The following is an 18,004-nucleotide window of genomic DNA, read 5'->3' on the forward strand; positions in this document are numbered from 1 at the left end:
TTACATATGCCATGTTCACATTTATTTTTCAGTTACAGTAATTACTAATCTTTTTTAAGTGAAACCCTTGTCCAAGGCAACTTACAGCATTAAACAACTTCATACATTTAGCAAGCATCTCACATTGTTTTTATTCTTTTTGTCCTACTGGTGGTTGAACCACTGGGGTGGGTTGTTGCACATGCAGATTTGTAATATTTCTACTGCACCTCATGTTCTCCATGGTTTGTGTATTTGTTTTCTGAGGAGGGACTAAGAGTTTGTGCCTGTGCTCTACTTTGTAGTGGACGAATAAAACATAACAAAGCCAAAGCTTGGTTCCGTAAATTGCCTGTTGTCACAGTGCATAAGTGGTAGAATCTAGAGAAATCTGGCAAAACTAATGGAGACTGGGGAAGGGAAAAATAAGAAGCTGTAAAAAATGTGGGACAGAGTGATGGACTGTTCTGACTAAGGGTAACAGAGGAAGGTGGAGAAAGAATGGAGGAAAGGGGTATGGAAAAAGAAGCACAGCTCAGACACATGTAGAGGAATGACAGACAAGGCTTCTATCACATGAACAGATAAGATCCAGTCACAATTCTGCTCTGAGGGTTGGAGGAGAGGCAGATAAATGAACAGAGCATGAAGAAAGGAGAGTGAGGAAGACTGAAGGGTCTGCAGAATCCAGGTGAATGTGATAAATACAAAAGATATGGGATATTAATGTATTTAGAATTAAAATACACTTTTAAGTTCTCAGCTATGATTTAAATTTTTATTCAGTGACTTTTAAAGATGTCACTAAATATGACAGTATAAAGTTTCATTAAAAAGTGCTCATTTGGCTTATTCACTATATTTCCAGAAATTGTAATTTTTACAAATGATCTCATTTTCTTATGCACTGCTTCCTGTAAACACTAACCAATGCAAAGAAACCTCATAAGTAACTGAGTCTATTTGTTCAAAACAAATGAACAGAGTGAATCTACCAGTAGCCTAGGAAATCCAGGGTCCACTAAGTGATTAACAATTAACGTGAGTACATGTGGTGTTGTGAAAGAAAGTGTGCGCCTTCTGGGTGTTGTTCAGATCTCTGTGTAAACAGGTGATTGCAGTGGCTGATAGAGTCCGGTCCATCACCTGAGCGACTCCCGGCTCTTGAGACATTACAAGGCTGAACAAATTGGGCGCTTATTGTTCCACACATCTACCAGGAGGGAGCGACTAAACATTTCCACAAATCTGCCAGGAGGGAGCGACAAAACATTTCAGTCATAACAGCGTTACACCGACATATCATTAGTATTTATATTTAGCTTTATTTTAAACAATATGCAGTGACATTAATACAAGTTTAGACACTGGTACTGGGCTAAAGTGATGTAGTGGTTCAGACGCAATTTGTTTTGTCGGGCCGAGACAGTTCTGCTTGCTTGGTCCACAGACTTCCTCCAACATGGCGCTCTCCGCAAAAGGAGCGTTCAGCTACAGCTTCCTCAGGTGAAAACAATTTTTTGTCTGCTCTCAACATTCTTTATCATTCACACGTGTTAGTATTTCGTTTTCCGCAATACGTGCACTAAATCTTACATACTGTTTTTTCGATAATCAGTTAAGAGTGAGAATTGGGGCAGGCAGTCCGACAGCCTTGGCTCGATCGGATCGATTGTCGTCCTACCAACCAGGGCTGCAAATATATTTCTAATAACTACGTAAACACCAGACATGTCAGGGTGACTTCCCTGTTCGCGTCCTACCGTCGTTAAGCTTATTTGTTAGCCAGTTTGGATGTTTTTTTTGGTAACGGTATTGTTTGGTTCTGGCCTGGGACTCATTCATTCGGGACCCTTTTTGATAAGTTAGTATAACAAAAATGCTTTTGTTGCTTATTTATATCACGTAACCGTACGTGTACTTCTTCTGATTTTGAAACTAGGAATGCTGCGCGCGCGCTCAGCGGCTGTAGACCGGCAGGGCCTCGGCGGTGGCTCGGGCGACTCCCGGCGGTGGCGCGTACTGACTGGGTGTCCTTGAGCTCGTGTGGAGGACTGTGCGCCGTACCGCTTTCAAAGGCACGTGGCACAGCGGCCAGCACCGTCGCGGTTGCGTTGGGACACTGCTGTGGAACAGCGACACACAACAGGCCCAAACATGTCCAGTAAACGTTAAGCTGCGTCCTGTTGAGACGAGTAAATTGACAGGAAGTACACGCAAGTAAGTGAAAATGCAGGGACAGTGCATGAGCTCGGGCCTCATTTGCCTCTTGTTTGTTGCCCCAGGTGGAGGAGCTCTCCCATGAAGCCCTGATCCGCAGAACATCATCCCTGGTGACGGACAGCGCTAACACATACCTGTCCCAGACCACCCTGGCTCTGGTGGAGGCACTCGCACAGTACACCACAGTAAGGCGCTGTACATGAGGTGTTGTGAGACTGGGACTTTTTTACTCTGGTTCTTGCATAAATGTAAAATTTGCACTTGTTTGAAAGGAATGTTTTAAAAAATAAAACCATAACCTCTTTAATTTTTTTTTCCTTCATCATTTACCTTTGTTTGCTTTGTAGAAATGCCACCTTCACCAGTTTTATTGTTGAAAGTGTTGTTACTGTGGGTTTAAATGGTAGAGCAGCTACACACCAGTTTCTCTTTCCTTTTCTGGTCTTTTCACACTAGTCCATTTTCTCACGTAGTCAAGTACCCTTTGCTTTCAGGTGTGAAACAGAAGTTGTGCTGTTTTTCATATTCTGGCCTGATGTTCTGGCTTTGTGGACTGTCCAGCACAGCGTTGCTCTTGCTCACTCTGCATTGTGACCACAGGCTGTGCACGCTCTTATCGCTCTGCAGAAGCGATACTTGACATCGCTAGGAAAGCTCACTGCTGAGGAGGAGGATGCCATTTGGCAAGTGATCATTGCCCAGCGTGTGGAGGTAGAAGTGGCGGGTTCAGTGCCCTCTTTTTAATGAATGCATTTATTGGCACATTCACCATCAATCGCTGAGTGATTTTAAAATGTATGTATGTATGTATGTATGTATGTGAGTTTTTGGGTTGGGGATAAAATTGTTTTACGGAAGGAAACGTATGTAGTAAAAATGGTAAATCCACTCCAAGAAATTGGTATAACATGCTCTTTCTCAGGATTCCAAAAGTCAGAAAACGTGAAAGGAAAACTTGTGTCCCATCTTTCTTTTTCCATTTCCTAGGTGAGTGACAGGCTGGATGGATGCAAGCGATTTGAATCAAACTGGAGGAATGCAGTCAGCCTTTGTGAGCTAGCTGCTGAGACAGCACACAAAGCAGGTATGTCCCTGTCACCAATACACATTGGCATTGTTTCTATAATGTTTTTATTAGCAATTATAGTTACTTTTAAACTATAAAAGTGGGAATTTGAAATCGTTAGTTGTAAATCAATTTCCTTAATCATTTACGTCCTGAGATTTAGGTGTAACATCTGTGGAAAGAACACTACACACTCAACTTCTAGAAGAATTTTAGCAAAGCTAATTTTCAAATCATGCAATAGAGTTGAAATTACAGATGTAGTAATGAGTCCAGCCATTGACTGTCGCAATCCTAGCGTTCTGCCTGGTTTTGTGTTCCTAGGGGCCCATGAGGCATCAGTCACAGCACAAACCAATCTACAGGTAGCGCAGTCCCAGGTAGAGGAGGTATGGCAGCTGTCACTGGTGGCTGAGAGGAAGCTGGTGGAAACCAAGGCTGAGGAGATCCGGAGGATTGCAGAGTTTGCAGCTGCCATGGAGAAGAGGACCGAAGACACCCCAAAGGCTTACCTGCGAGAAGACTGATCTTATATCTTGTTAACCACTGGGGGGGACACAAATTGATAAATTAGAGCCTCTTGCTGTTAATATGTTGGCATTGTCTTGACAGTCTGCTGAGGAACCTGTCTGGAAAGTGCTCTGATTACTGCCTATGTGAGTTTGACTTTTGTAGGGGTTTTCGAAATACAGCATCTGCTTATTTGTAAATACAGAATGCACCTTTTTAGATGGTTTCTGTACTGCCAGGCTTAATGTTTCATGAAAGTCTAATTAGGGTGCTGTTGGAATTTTGAGGTGGGTATAAACTTGTGCACACTATACAAGGGATGTACTTTGCCTCAAAAATATACTCAGGATCCACTTACAGAAATATAAAAGAAGTCTATATCCTGGTTGTAAGCGTCTGCTAAACAAAAGCTTCCGCTTTTCAATGTTTGACAGAGAGGTCACATGAAAATCACATTTAATACACTGACCTAAGCAAGAAGCTAAGTGCCTTGCTGGTTGTGACTGAGTTCACAATGAAATTTATGTAAGGTGGCTTACTTAGAAAAGTTGAGGAATTGGATAGGAGGGGAGTGTTTAGGAGGCAAATTTAACTGCACATTTTGAAAAATTTTTATAGTGAATTTGCATGTTAATGTCAGTTCTTTTTTTTTGTTTATATGTAAAGAAGAAACAATATAAAGATTAACTAAATATGTTAAATCTTACAGGAGTTTTTTCTTTTTTCTCTAGAGGTACTGTAAATGCAGTTAGGCTAGAGTGTGAGAGCATATCTTAGAACAGATCTAAAACTCAGATTTTATGGCAAGACCTGGAAATAAGTTTATTGAAAATCCATAAGTTGCTGATCTAAACTGTAGAACTGTGTTCTACAGTAAGAGAGATAGCTTATTGGGGTATTTGGAATAATGGTGCAGGTTATTAAATAATTATCCCATATTGTGTTATTTGTACTTTTTTTTTATCAGATATGGTTGCTCTCTAATTTACAAACTTAATTGAGATCAAGAGATGGTTTGTTACTTAAATTGTAGTTCAGAAGTGGAATGTGACAGGTTGGTAAGGAGCTCATCAATTCTACTTGCAGCTACTAATGTAATATGCACTGGTAGCACAGTGGTATTGGGCTAGCAGGCTACTTTGAGACTTGTATGTAGCAGTTTCTCTTGCTGTTAGTGAAATGTCCGTTTTGATTATCTGTCACTTTGGGGAAAACATCTTCTAAATTAATGAATGTAAATTTCAGCAACTTGATCTTAAGAGTTGTCGCACGGAGCAAACAGGAGACCCGGGTGTGGACCTAGTTGCGGGATTGTTTATTACAAAGGCATAAGGGGCAAAAGCTCCGTGGTTGGGGACAGGCGTGGTTCAATCTGAGGCAAATCCGAAGACGTGGGCGATGCTGTGAGAGACAGGGACAAGGAATTGGGCAAGAGAACAAGGAGGGAAATACATGGAGAAGGGTAGGTAAGGCAAGGTCTGCCTATCGTGAGCGCAGAAGGGACGGTTGTCTCAAAAAGATTCCGCAAGCGAGTAGTAGACTTCTTTATACCCAGCTGCTTTGCTTGCGAGCAGGTGCTTGCAGTTGTGCTCCTTCCCCTCCAGCCTTACACCCTGTGTCGCCGGGTTAGGCTCCTGTTCGCCGCAACCTTGCTTGCAACAAGTGGCTTCGGAGTGTGTGTGTGTGTGTGTGTGTGTGTGTGTGTGTGTAAACGATTATGAAATTTGCATTTCCTGTATTGTGTGTATTAATAACTCAGCAGATATTAATTTGGGGTTCATTGAGAACACATACCATGTGTAACTGAGAATTTAACAAATGAGTCTCGTTTGTTGCGTTTGGAAAAATGGTACATAAATGTGTTACAGTAATAAAAATTTGCTGTTGCTTTTTTCCTGATAAAGTTCTGGTTGGTTATATGAACTATTATGCAAACGTTAAAGAATTTTGTGCAGTGTTTTGAGAAAATTATGCATGTATGAGATTGACAAGAATTTACAATATATCTAGGACAATTACATGGCACCGAAAATTGTGCAGGTTGGTATTCCACCTCCAGCTTTGGTACAAGTCTTGAGCAAGGTCTTTTACCCTAAATTACTTCAGTAAAATGACCCAGTTGTATAAGTGGGTAAATAATTGTGAATAGTTTAAAATTGTAAATCACTTTGGAGAAAAGCATCAGCTAAATCAATAAATGTTAATCTAAGCATGTACTGTGCCAATGATGTAATGCATGTTAGAAATTATCAGGACTCTGTTCAGTGGAAATGACTGGCTGGATAGGAGAGGCATGAAAAAGCCTCGTACATGTCAGTTAACATAAAAAAAGTAAGAGTGAAGCCTGTAATACTCTGTACATCAATGATTATATAGAAATTATATATCATACCCATTCCGATCAAGTGAATCATTCTCTCTAGTTATTTTTTATCAGAGTGGCTTGTCTTCATAAGCTGAAACAAAACACAGTTTGCCAATCAACATGTTTGTTGTTGTGTTGTCATGATGACATCACAAAGCAACATTTGGTGTGTGACATTAAACAGGCAATACACGTGGCTTTGGTGGGTGAGCTGCGGCAGCTTTTTAAATGCTTTCTGGCAGGTCAACAGCAGCTAGACTAACTACAGTATGCCTTGGACTTTTTTTACAGTGTGAAGTATGAAAGTTCCAACAATTTAAACACTGTATTTACTTATTTCAGGTCCAAAACACCTCAACTGACTGGTCAGTATGAAAATACCAGGTTAACGGTAGGAGCAAAACAAATTTTATGTGAGGTCATTTTTATAGCCCACGTGCCTTTCTGTTAATAGTTTTAACATGTTTTTCTGAAATAACTGCTAGCTCCATGGCACCGAAACGTTATGGAGGTACCTGTAACAACCCACATCTCAGTGAGGTTACCAATGATCAGATAACCAATACTCAGGTAACCAGTGATGAAAGTGCTCTTACTCTTTAGTTGCTCTTAACTTGCACAAGGCATAAAAGAACAATGTCTTAAGGTATAGAAATAATTTAATGTGTTCAATGCTGTGTCTCAGGTAAAGACCATTTAAGGAGTATGAGAATTACGTGTCCAGTATACGCATACTTTATGGTGAAAACTAATTGTATCTCATGTGTAAATATAATTTATGTTAGGAGTGTTTTTATAAAGGCTGATTATGTCCACAGCACTTTGCTGGAGATGTGCTGTCTGTAAATTAGACGGTCGAGGTTCCGTATTATTACATGCCCCCAAATATATAGAAACTCACCAGTGAAATCGAGATCCCCATATGATCTCAGCACTAGAATGCTGCACATTTGGTATTTCGTTGAATTTCATGATTTGATGGCTTCTCAAGGGATTTCAGTCAAATTCAGAAGATGCCAGGTCCCCATGGAAAAGGCCACCATCTGGACAAGAGTTTACACATATCTTGTCTACCGAATATCTCTCCACTTATAGAGCAGACTATGTGGGTACACACAAAGGTAAATAATATAATGACATATTTTGTCATGTAAACTCTAAAATGACGGTGAAACTAACGTCATTACGTCATTTTTGGAGGCATAGTTCTTGGCGGTTTTTCCCATTTCAGGGTTTCAGATGAAATATGAAACCGCAACTGCTCCTAGGAAAAAGAAAGCTGTTCCTCAGTGTTTTGTGACGGAAATGAGACACAGTTATCAGCAACCACAAAAGCTAGCAAAGCTAAAGAACAACACCTCCCGCTATGGATGTAACACCCTGCATGGCGTGTACGCCAAAGGCATAGGTACACCTTACATATAGTGCAGTATAATACACCACCAATTCAGTTGCTTATGTAACTAGTAGTAGCTTTGTTTCTTTTCTTTTCTTTTTTTTTTTTTGCTAGTCCCAAATGTGGTTTTTGGTCAAATTCGCTATCAAGAGACCAAGAAACCACTCACCACCTATTCCAGGCACATTGGAGTCAAAATAGTGGACAACCGTGGTATGCTCATGTCCCTGCAACCCAGCGAGCACCAGCAGCTTTCTGGACATGTTACAGGCACTGGTAATACAGTGCTGAGACCTTCTCTTGCTTTCATTTTACTAAACAACATTTTTTGATTACCATGTGTCTTGCAGCTGGAGTCTGACTGGTACTTGTTCTTCTATAGATAAGCAGGTCCTGGAAGCTGCTGTGCAAAGTCCTGCTCCATCCAGTCCTGCACAAAGTACAGAGTATGTGGCTACTATCCACCCTCAGGTCACCGAACACGTACCAGGATGGATATCAGAATGGCCGGGGCCTCTGTAAATGGGCTGGTTTCAGTCAACCAAAGTCCAAGCTGGACTTTGTCATGTGGGGTAGCATGTAACATAGTAGTTAGAGCAGTTGCCTTCCGTTCAAAAGATCCAACTTTGAATCTTTTCACCTTCTGTTGTCCCCTCTGGTAAGGTAATTACCCTGAATTGCTCCACTAAACTTATACCAGTCTGTAAATGTGTAAATAATTTCAAGTAGCTTAGTTCATAAATCTCTCATAGGTCACTTAGGAAAAAGGCATAATCTAAATTAATACACACACACACACACATTTTCAGAACCGCTTGTCCCATACGGGGTCACGGGGAACCAGAGCCTACCCGGCAACACAGGGCGTAAGGCCGGAGGGGGAGGGGACACACCCAGGACGGGACGCCAGTCCGTCGCAAGGTACCCCAAGCGGGACTCGAACCCCAGACCCACCAGACAGCAGGACTGCGGCCCAACCCACTGCGCCACCGCACCCCTCTAAATTAATAAATAATAGTAATGTTAATTTTGGTTGAACTGAAAAGTGTTTCACCTGTTTCTTTGTACATTGATGTTTGAAATGTATAAAAATAAATTGCCTGTAATGAAATCATTCTTCATTCTTTTATTTCAATATTAATTTCCTATGAGAGCAAACTAGAAGCAAGCTTTGAAATGCTCCATTTGTCAGCTGGCAGTACAATTATACAAACTCTCCCTCACCTCCAGACTTAATCCACAAAGTAATGGTTTTTTTACCATGATGCTATACAGAAACTACAGATGGGTTCTAAAAACACAGACCAAGGTGGTGCTCTGATAACTGGTATTTGCTGTGCTCAGAAAGACAAAGGCTTGTTATACTTAACATGTCTGTCACCTGAGTGTAAAAGTGGCTGTATTTCTATTTTAAAACCACCTGAAATTGTTGATGCTATTTAAGTTTGAATTCTAACATATTGTCTTCTCAAACTCTTGGTCATTTCTCTACAGTTTCTGCTCTTTGCTCATTTAAAAAAATCCTTGTCAACAAAGTCTTTTAATGTCAGACAATGTACAGTGGCCTGTGAGCATGGTAAACAAGACTTCAGTCCATATGCTGAAGTTACACACACATTAACTAAAACCACTTGTCCCAAGCAGGGTTGCAGTGAGCCAGAGCCTAACTCAGCAACGCAGGGTGCAAGGCTGGAGGGGGAGGGGACAGACCCAGGATGGGACATATCGCAAGACACCCCAAGCAGGACTTGAATCCCAGACCCACCAGAGAGCAGGTACAGGCCAAATCTACTGCACCCCCTTGCTGAAGTTACATTTATTCATGTAGGTGACACTTTTTTCCCCGTCCCGGGTGTGTCCCCTCCCCCTCTGGCCTTACGCCCTGTGTTGCCGGGTTGGCTCCGGTTCCCCGCGACCCCGTATGGGACAAGCGGTTCTGAAAATGTGTGTGTGTGTGACACTTTTTTCTCTAAAATAACTTACAGTGTTAAGTTACTTATAATTACTTACCCCTAAATACCATTGGATAATATTACCAGAGCAATGTAGCGTAAGTACCTTGCTCAGGGGTACTACAGATTCAAACCTGCACCCTTTTTGTCCAAAGGCAGTAACTCTAACCACCACACTAAAGGTTTTCTCTGGGTTGTGCAAAAAATTACATGCATGGTTAGGCTTCTGATCATCCTGTTTTCTGCACTCTATGGCTTATTCATGTTTATGTAGCCTGACATGGACTGGAGGTGGCCACATGGGTAAGAAAAAAATGGGAGCAGCAAGTTTCAAGCCTGAGAAGTGTTTTGGTCTCACTACAAAGCCAAAACAACCACGGACACAGTTGCTTTTAAAGCCAAACAAACCAAGAGAACGGACACAAACTGAGGAAAGAAACTACAGCAGAACAGAAGGCTCCCATGGTACAGCTCTGGGAACCCTCTTGCACCCTCCCTACATTCCTTCCAATTATCCGGTCTCAGACTGTTTTCTTTAGATATCATTGTTGATTTCTCCCCAACTGGGAATAGCTGGTTTTCAATATGCCATCAAGGCAAAGCAAGAAAGCAGGTGCAGGAATGGCATGTTTAGGAGGGCTACACGAGGACTGAACTTTTTCCTTTTGCTGGAATGTCAAATGCAGGATTATTTCAGTTGCACTAGACTTTTCTGCACCTTCCAATGCCATGATTAATGTCCAAGTAAAAAATGAAAAGATAGAGCTTGCAAATCATTAACAAGCTCCATACAGGATGCAGACTCAGGCTCATAAGCATTTGATACCAAAAAAGAATGACTGAAGAGCTTGCATTCCTTGGTGTCCTTAGAACTTTATCTCAGTTCCATTCACAGCTGAGGTTTTCTTTCTTACTTTTACGTTTATTCATTTAGCAGACACTTTTCTCCAAAGCGACGTCCATCTCAGATATACAATGATATAATACAAAAGAACATTTCATCAGCAGAAGGAGAGATTTGGATGCAGATGTGATTCTAGAGTACGATCAATTTGTCACATATCACCATATGGACCAGTATACATCACATGAGTAGCTGCATATGGGCTTTTCTGTTATGAAACAAGTTATTAACAATGATTAAGCATAAACACATGCACATTTTTTTTTTTAAAAAAAAACTTGCCCCTATACCATTCACAGCAGTGTTGCGCTACAGCTTTAAATGACAAGGAAAATATATATATTTATATTGTAACGACCCGCGTTACTGGTTTTGTGTAAATAGTTGCATTATGGGAAAATTGTAAATAACGTGTGTAACTACTGAGGGCACTTAAGGCGAAAATGATGGGGCGACCGTGTCTCCTAGTGTGTTAGGAAGAGAGCGTGGGCTGGCTGGCTGTAAGTATAGGTCCTAGAGGAAATGGGGGCCTTGGACTGAGAGCATCATTTCCCTTGTGCCAGTGTTCAAATAAATCATTTGTTGGGAACGCTGTCTCCGCGTCCATTTTCGTTCTATCCAAACCACGGCTCTGTGCGCCACAGTGGTATAAGAAGTGAGAGGGGGCAGGATGAGGAGATGCTGGGTCCAGGAGCAGCTGACCACAGAGGGAGAAGAAAGGGAAAACAGTGCCACACTGAAAGTTCTGTAGATAGCTGGGAGCAGTTCCACTGATGCATTTGTAGGCCTTAACCAGGGTGTTAAATTTGATCCGGGCAGCTATGGGAAGCCAATGCAAAGAAACAAGTAGAAAAGATATATGGGAACATTTGGGCAAGTCAAACACAACTCGAGCATCAGCGTTCTGTATCAGCTCTAGAAGTTTGATAGCAGTAGCAGGAAGGCCAAATAAGAGAGTTGTAGTTGTCCAGGTAGGATGTCACCATAGCCTGGGCAAGTAATTGCACAGAGTCGTTTGTGAGTTAAGGATGGATCCTGCGGCTGTTATGCAGGATGTATCTGCAGGTCTGGATTGTGGCTTCAATGTGCTGAGAAAAAGATGCTGTAGACTTGAGTCAATTATCACTCCCAGACTCTTAGCCGAGGAGGTAGGCAAAATGAGTGAGTTGTCCAGTTTGATTGAAAAATCATGACAGGAAGACAGGCCAGCTAAGAGGTGTAGGATCTCAGTTTTGGAGAGGTTGAGCTGTTGGTGGTGATCAGACATCCATGCAGAGATGTCTGACACCTGGCAACAATGCATGCGGAAATATCTGATGCTCCAGGTGGAAAGAAGAGAAAGAGCTGGGTATCATCAGAGTAGCAGTGGTATTTGAATCCATGGGAGGCAATGACAGGGCCGAGGGAGGAGGTGCATATTGAGAAGAACAGAGGACCCAGTACCGAGCCCTGCAGGACACCAATTGAGGAGAAGTCAGAGCAAAACAGTCAGAGGAGAAGAACGGGACCCCCGCCAGACCAGTTGATAGAATCGGTCAGATAGGTAGGACTCAAACCATTTAAGTGCTGTTCCTTTGATTCCAAGCTGAATAAGAGAAGAGAGTAGAACCTGGTGATTGACAGTGTCAAATGCTGCAGACATGGTCAAGGAGGATGAGGATCGAAGAGAGGGAGGCTGCTCTGGCTGACTGGAGAGCACCAGACACTGCCAGGAGCGCTGTCTCTGTGGAGTGGCCAATTTCTAATCCAGACTGATATCAATCGAGGAGATGGTTTTGGGTGAGGAATTCAGAAAGTTGATGACAGGCCACTTGTTCTAGAGTTTTAGACAGAAAGGATAGGAGGGAGCCTGGCCTATAGTTCTGGGCCGAGTTAGGCCCTAGAGAGGGTTTCTTTACCAGAGGTGAAATGAGAGCAGTTTTGAAGACAGATGGGAAGCAGCCAGAGGAGAGCAAGGAGTTGATGATCTTAGTGATGAAGGTGGAGAGTTGCAGGGAGATGGTCATTTCCAACTGGCAACTTTCACATGCCTAAAAAAATATTCCATACATGCAGAATTTGTCAAATGGTGTCAATTTGTCACATCATTATTCCTGACTGTTCAGGGAAAATTAAGATCTTTTTTAGAAAAACTCCCACAAAAGTTGTAGAGAAATCAATTATATGTGTGTGTGTGTGTGTGACAAAACTCACTGGACAAATGTCACATTACAATTAAAATGCAAACTAGCAGCCACTACAATTACTGTGATATAAATTTGTATTCCTTATTTTTTCCCACAGTTTTTAATCCTCTCAAAGGTAGGCCTCTGGGATGTCATTGGCCCCCTTCTCCATGGCACCAGCAAACTTTGGAATTCTCTGGATCTCCTCAGCCTTAGTCTCCAACTGCTTCCTCTCAGCCACAAGTGACAGCTGCCGTACCTTGTCTACTTGGGACTACGCTACCTGTAGGTTGGTTTGTGCTGTGACTGATGCAATGACCCCTAGGAACACAAAACCAGGCTGAATGCTGAGATCGTAGCTGTCAATGGCTGGGCTCATTACTGCATCTGTAATTTTAACCCTATTAAATGATTCATAAATTAGCTATGCAAGAATTCCTCTAGAAGTTGAGAATGTCCACGGATGTTAGACCTAAATCTCAGAATCAGAATCAGAACGAGCTTTATTGCCAAGTATGTTCACACATACAAGAAATTTGTCTTGGTGACAGAAACTTCCACAGCACAGACAGAATGACAGTGACAGGACGCAGATGAGAAGATAGAATATGTGAATAAAGGATAAAAAAAATATACAAAAAATATAAAGTACACAATATACAAAAACAGTCACTAGACATTATATGTATGTTCTATACAAATGCAAGGGAATGTGAGTAAGAGATATGATGTGATAAATAGATATAAATAGCCTTGTGTATTGCACTGGTTTACTCTGTAGGGGGGATTTAGCTGTTCATGAGGTAGATGGCCTGAGGAAAGAAACTTTTCTTGTGCCTGGCTGTCCTGGTGCTCAGTGCTCTGTAGCGCCGGCCAGATGGCAAAGGTTCAAAGAGGAAGTAGCCTGGATGTGAGGGGTCTAGAATGATTTTGCTAGCCCTTTTACTGACTCTGGATGAGTACAGTTCTTAGAGAGCTGGGGGGGGGGTGTGCCAATGATTCTTCCAGTAGTCCAAACTATCTGCTGTAATCTTCTGATGTCCGATTTCCTAGCTGAGCTGAACCAGACAGTTATAGAAGTGCAGAGGACAGACTCAATGACTGCAGAGTAGAATTGCAGCAGTAGCTCCTGTGGCAGGTTGAGCTTCCTCAGCTGGCGAAGGAAGTACAACCTCTGCTGGGCCTTCTTCACAGTGGAGTCTATGTAGAACTCCCATTTCAGGTCCTGTGAGATGGTGGTGCCCAGGAACCTGAATGACTCCACTGTTGCCACAGTGCTGTTCATAATGGTGAGTGGGGATAATGCTGAGGTGTTTCTCCCAAAGTCCACAATCATCTCAACCGTTTTGAGCATGTTCAGCTCCAGGTTGTTGTGACTGCACCAGACAGCCAGCTCTTTAACCTCCTGTCTGTAAGCAGACTCGTCACCATCCCGGATGAAGCCAATGAGTGTGGTGTCATCTACGAACTTCAGGAGCTTGACAGAGGGGTCTTTGGCAGTTCAGTCATTGGTGTACAGGGAGAAGAGCAGTGGGGAGAGCACACATCCCTGGGGGGCGCCAGTACTGATCATGCGAGTATTGGATGAACATTTTCCCAGCCTCACTAGGCTGCTGCCTGTCTGTCAGGAAGTTGGTGATCCACCAACAAATGGAGGTGGGCACAGAGAGTTAGGTTAATTTGAACAGGAGGAGGTGTGGGATGATGGTGTTGAAGGCTGAACTGAAGTCCACAGACTGAACTGAAGGCTGAACTGAAGTCCTCACATAAGTCCCTGGTTTGTCCAGATGTTGCAGGATGTAGTGCAGTCCCATGTTGACTGCATCATCCACAGACCTGTTTGCTCGATAAGCAAACTGCAGGGGGTCCAGCAAGGGTTCAGTGATGTCCTTCAGGTAGGCCAACACCAGTCTTTCAAATGCCTTCATTACCACAGACGTTAGGGCAACAGGTCTGTAGTCGTTCTGTGATTTTGGGTTTCTCTGGGATGGGGATGATGGTGGAGCGTTTGAAGCAGGAAGGGATTTTGCACAGCTCCAGTGATCTGTTGAAGATCTTTGTGAAGATAGGGGCCAGCTGGTCAGCACAGGTTTTTAGAAAGGCTGGTGAGACATCGTCTGGGCCTGGTGCTTTCCTTGTCTTCTGTTTGCAGAAGACCCGACACACCTCCTCTTCACAGATCAAAGGTGCGGTGGGGGTTACTGGAGGTGTTAATCGATGCGTGGAGAGAGGGTCAGAATGGGTGTGGGGTGTGAGACTGGGTTTTTCAAACCTGCAATAAAACTCATTCAAATCGTCAGCCAGTGGCTGATTTGACTCAGTGTTGGGGGATGGTGTCTTGTAATTGGTGATGTCTTTCAGGCCTTTCCACACTGATGCTGGGTCGTTGGCTGAAAACTGTCTTTTCAGCTTTTCGGAGCAGTTTCTCTTAGCCACTTTGATCTCCTTTGTCAGTGTGTTTTTGGCCTGTTTATACAAGACTCTGTCCCCATTCCTGTAGGCGTCTTCTTTGGCCTGACGAAGCTGTCGGAGTTTTGCAGTGAACCACAGTTTGTCATTGTTGTATGTTAAATGAATCCTGGTAGGGATGCACATATCCTCACAGAAACTAATATAAGATGTTACAGAGTCTGTGAGCTCATCCAGATCGGTAGCAGCAGCCTCAAAAACACTCCAATCAGTGCACTTGAAGCAGGCTTGTAAGTCCTGCTCTGCTTCCTCAGTCCATCTTTTAACAGTCCTTATTACAGGTTTAGCTGATTTCAGTTTCTGCCTGTAGGTCGGTATAAGATGAACCAGACAGTGATCAGAGAGCCCCAAAGCTGCCTGTGGGACAGAGTGATATGCATCCTTTATTGTGGTGTAACAGTGGTCCAGTATATTACTGTCTCTGGTAGGACATGTAACGTGCTGTCTGTATTTTGGCAGTTCACGGGAGAGATTTGCTTTATTAAAGTCCCTCAGAATGATAATAACAGAGTCCAGGTGCTATTGCAGCGCTACGTTCACACACGCTTGCTGTGGAATATAAATACTTACGAGAAGGAACGAGGAAAACTCCCGCGGCGAGTAGAAAGGCTTACAGTTGATGAAGAGCGCTTCTAAATCGGGATAGCACATCTTTCTCAGTGCTGTTACATCTGTACACCACCTTTCGTTGATGTAGAAGCATGTCCCACCGCCATGCAATTTCCCCGCTGATTCTGCGTCGCGATCCGCTCTGAACAGCTGGAAGCCCAGCAGATGTAGCGCGCTGTCAGGACACAAGAAAGCATAAGGGTTAAGGAAACGGATTTACAACTAAAAGTTCCAAATTCCTGCTTTTATAGTTTAAATTTAACTACAGTTGCTAACTGAAAAACATTATTATATAAACAACAGTGCCAACCCTCCATGCACACACCTGCTTTGTGTGCTGTCTCAGCAGCAAGCTCATAAAGGCTGATTGCATTCCTCCGGTTTGATTCAAATCACTTGCACTCATCCAGCTTGTCACCCACCTAGAAAATGAAAAAAGAATGACGGCCACATAACAGTTTTCCTTTCATGTTCTCTGATTTTTGGAATCCTGAGGAAGAGCATTTTATAGTAATTTCTTCTGACAAACTTTCAAAGTAATGTACAGGGACAGCAGATACGTTTAAAAAAATGAATGTCCAATTTTTGGGATATCCCTTACTAGATTTCCTGTTGTTTTTCTTTTGTACATCTTCTTCCATAAGACAACTTTCATCCCCACCCCAAAAGCTCACATACGTACAACGTAAACTACATTCATTAGCATTCAGCGATTGACAGTGAATGTGACAATAGATGCATTCATTAATAAGAGGGCACTGACCCACCACACCTACCTCCACAAGCTGGGCAATGATCACTTGTCAAATGGCGTCCTCCTCCTCTCAGTGAGCTTTCCTAGCAACGTCAAATATCGCTTCTGCAGAGCAATGACCGCATGCACAGCCTGTGGCCAGAGTGAGCAAGAGCAACACTTTGCTGGATAGTCCACAGGGCCAAAACATCAATGCTGGGTGCAGAATTTGGCCATATGGCCAGAATATGAAAAACAGCACAACTGCTGCTTCACATCTGAAACCAAAGGGTACTTGACTATCTGAGAACATGGACTTGTGCCAAAGCACCAGAAAAGGAAAAAGTAACTGGTGTGTATTTAAACCCACAGAAATAATAGTTACAACAATAAACCTGGTGGAGGTGGCACTGAAACTCTGATTCTGTAGCAGCGCAAAACGTTCACCTCATTTCTACAAAGCAAACATTTTAAAGCTAAATGATGCAGGAAAAAATGAAAGAGGTTATGGTTTTATTTTTTTAGACTTATACCTTTCATAGAAAAAAAACAAGTGCAGGTTTTACATTTACACAAGATCCAAAATAAAGGTCCCAATCTTGTGACACCTCATGCGCAGTGCCTTACTGTGGTGTACTGCGTGAGCATCTCCATCAGAGCCAGGGCGGTCTGGGACAGGTACATGTTAGCGCTATTTGTCACCAGGGATGATGCTCTGCGGATCAGGGCTTCATGGGAGAGCTCCTCCACCTAGTGCAACAAACAAGAGGCAAATGATGCCCAAGCTCATGCACTATCACTGCATTTCACTTCTGCATTGTCCTTCCTGTCAATTTACTGCACCTCAACAGGGTGCCGTTTCTGTAACGTTTACTGGACATGTTTGGGCCTGTTGTGTGTCGCTGTTCCACTACAGTAGTGTCCCAACTGCGGCAGTGCTGGCCGCTGTGCCACATGCCTTTGAAAGCGGTATGGCGCACAGTCCTCCACACGCACTGGGAGACACCCAGTCAGCATGCGCCCCACCACTGGAAGACATGGGGGGGGTTTGCACAAGTCTGCACAAGTTACTGCCGCCACCCCACTGTTTCCTGGTTTTAAACAGTCATTCAGAAATACACATTTGCATATAAACAAACAACAAACTTTTTCGGTATTGAAAATATATCAATGGGTCTCAAATTAACGATCTCCAGAAATTAAATGATACCACTATATAACCAAAATCCTGTAATGACCCATGTTACCAGGAGTTTGAATGGGAAAATGGTTTAATTGTAAATAGTTGGATTGTGGGTAAAAAGGAGTAGTGTCCAACCACTGTGGGAATTCATGGGGAATTTAAGTGGGTGAGTGTGTTGAGCGGTGAAAATGAGAAGAAAGCCTGTAGGGTGCCAACAGGCTGGAAAAGATGGCTTTAGGTGCAGCTCTTTGGCGGTAAGGAGGTTCTTGGATCAAAAGTAATCTTTTCTAGTATTCATGCTGATAGCTTTTGCTGAGTGCTGGTATGAAATCTTGCCTTCCGAAATGCTTGTGTATCTGCTCAAAAGTGAGTATGTGAAAATGAAATGTTGATTTCCCAAATAGCGTAAAAGACATTCTAATAATGTGTGATCTTCCTTGCCGAAATGTT

At 42.8% G+C, this 18,004-nt stretch overlaps 2 protein-coding genes and 1 pseudogene across 6 annotated transcripts; 2 read left to right on the forward strand and 1 right to left on the reverse strand.

Annotated features, from left to right (window-relative positions):
• Window positions 1–1,186: 1,186 nt before the first annotated feature.
• LOC108938268 (diablo homolog, mitochondrial-like) lies at window positions 1,187–6,198 on the forward strand. 2 transcript variants are annotated; one of them, XM_018758734.2, is made up of 6 exons: window positions 1,187–1,485; window positions 1,922–2,057; window positions 2,265–2,387; window positions 2,803–2,913; window positions 3,190–3,286; window positions 3,593–6,198. In XM_018758734.2, exons 1-6 carry the CDS (start codon window positions 1,442–1,444, stop codon window positions 3,793–3,795), a joined length of 714 nt encoding a protein of 237 aa, XP_018614250.2. In that variant the 5' UTR covers window positions 1,187–1,441; the 3' UTR covers window positions 3,796–6,198. The 2 variants fall into 2 exon arrangements, with proteins under 2 accessions (XP_018614250.2, XP_018614251.2); XM_018758735.2 differs by having other exon boundaries at window positions 2,830–2,913.
• A 42-nt stretch (window positions 6,199–6,240) lies between these two features.
• On the forward strand, window positions 6,241–8,366 carry LOC108938321 (testis-expressed protein 26-like). Of its 4 annotated transcripts, none has more exons than XR_001966407.2 (3): window positions 6,241–6,534; window positions 7,654–7,815; window positions 7,922–8,366. XR_001966407.2 is itself a non-coding variant. In XM_018758811.2 (3 exons), the coding sequence occupies exons 1-3, from the start codon at window positions 7,383–7,385 to the stop codon at window positions 8,059–8,061; spliced, it is 471 nt and encodes a 156-aa protein (XP_018614327.2). In that variant the 5' UTR covers window positions 6,802–7,382; the 3' UTR covers window positions 8,062–8,366. The 4 variants fall into 4 exon arrangements, 1 of the variants encoding a protein (XP_018614327.2); XR_001966406.2 differs by having other exon boundaries at window positions 6,241–6,345; window positions 6,486–6,534; window positions 7,654–8,366; XM_018758811.2 differs by lacking the exon at window positions 6,241–6,534 and adding an exon at window positions 6,802–7,551.
• Window positions 8,367–12,681: 4,315 nt separating this feature from the next.
• LOC108938281 (diablo homolog, mitochondrial-like) lies at window positions 12,682–17,410 on the reverse strand (annotated as a pseudogene).
• Window positions 17,411–18,004: the final 594 nt, after the last annotated feature.

Source organism: Scleropages formosus, chromosome 10, assembly GCF_900964775.1.
Source record: "Scleropages formosus chromosome 10, fSclFor1.1, whole genome shotgun sequence".
Taxonomy (NCBI): domain Eukaryota; kingdom Metazoa; phylum Chordata; class Actinopteri; order Osteoglossiformes; family Osteoglossidae; genus Scleropages; species Scleropages formosus.

Coding starts and splice junctions, on each gene's coding strand:
- LOC108938321 (XM_018758811.2), top strand. CDS start 7,383: ATGAAATATGAAACCGCAACTGCTCCTAGGAAAAAGAAAGCTGTTCCT. Junction 7,552..7,653: donor CGTGTACGCCAAAGGCATAG/GTACACCTTACA, acceptor TTTTTTTGCTAG/TCCCAAATGTGGTTTTTGGT. Junction 7,816..7,921: donor TGGACATGTTACAGGCACTG/GTAATACAGTGC, acceptor GTTCTTCTATAG/ATAAGCAGGTCCTGGAAGCT.
- LOC108938268 (XM_018758734.2), top strand. CDS start 1,442: ATGGCGCTCTCCGCAAAAGGAGCGTTCAGCTACAGCTTCCTCAG. Junction 2,914..3,189: donor TCATTGCCCAGCGTGTGGAG/GTAGAAGTGGCG, acceptor TCCATTTCCTAG/GTGAGTGACAGGCTGGATGG. Junction 3,287..3,592: donor TGAGACAGCACACAAAGCAG/GTATGTCCCTGT, acceptor TTGTGTTCCTAG/GGGCCCATGAGGCATCAGTC.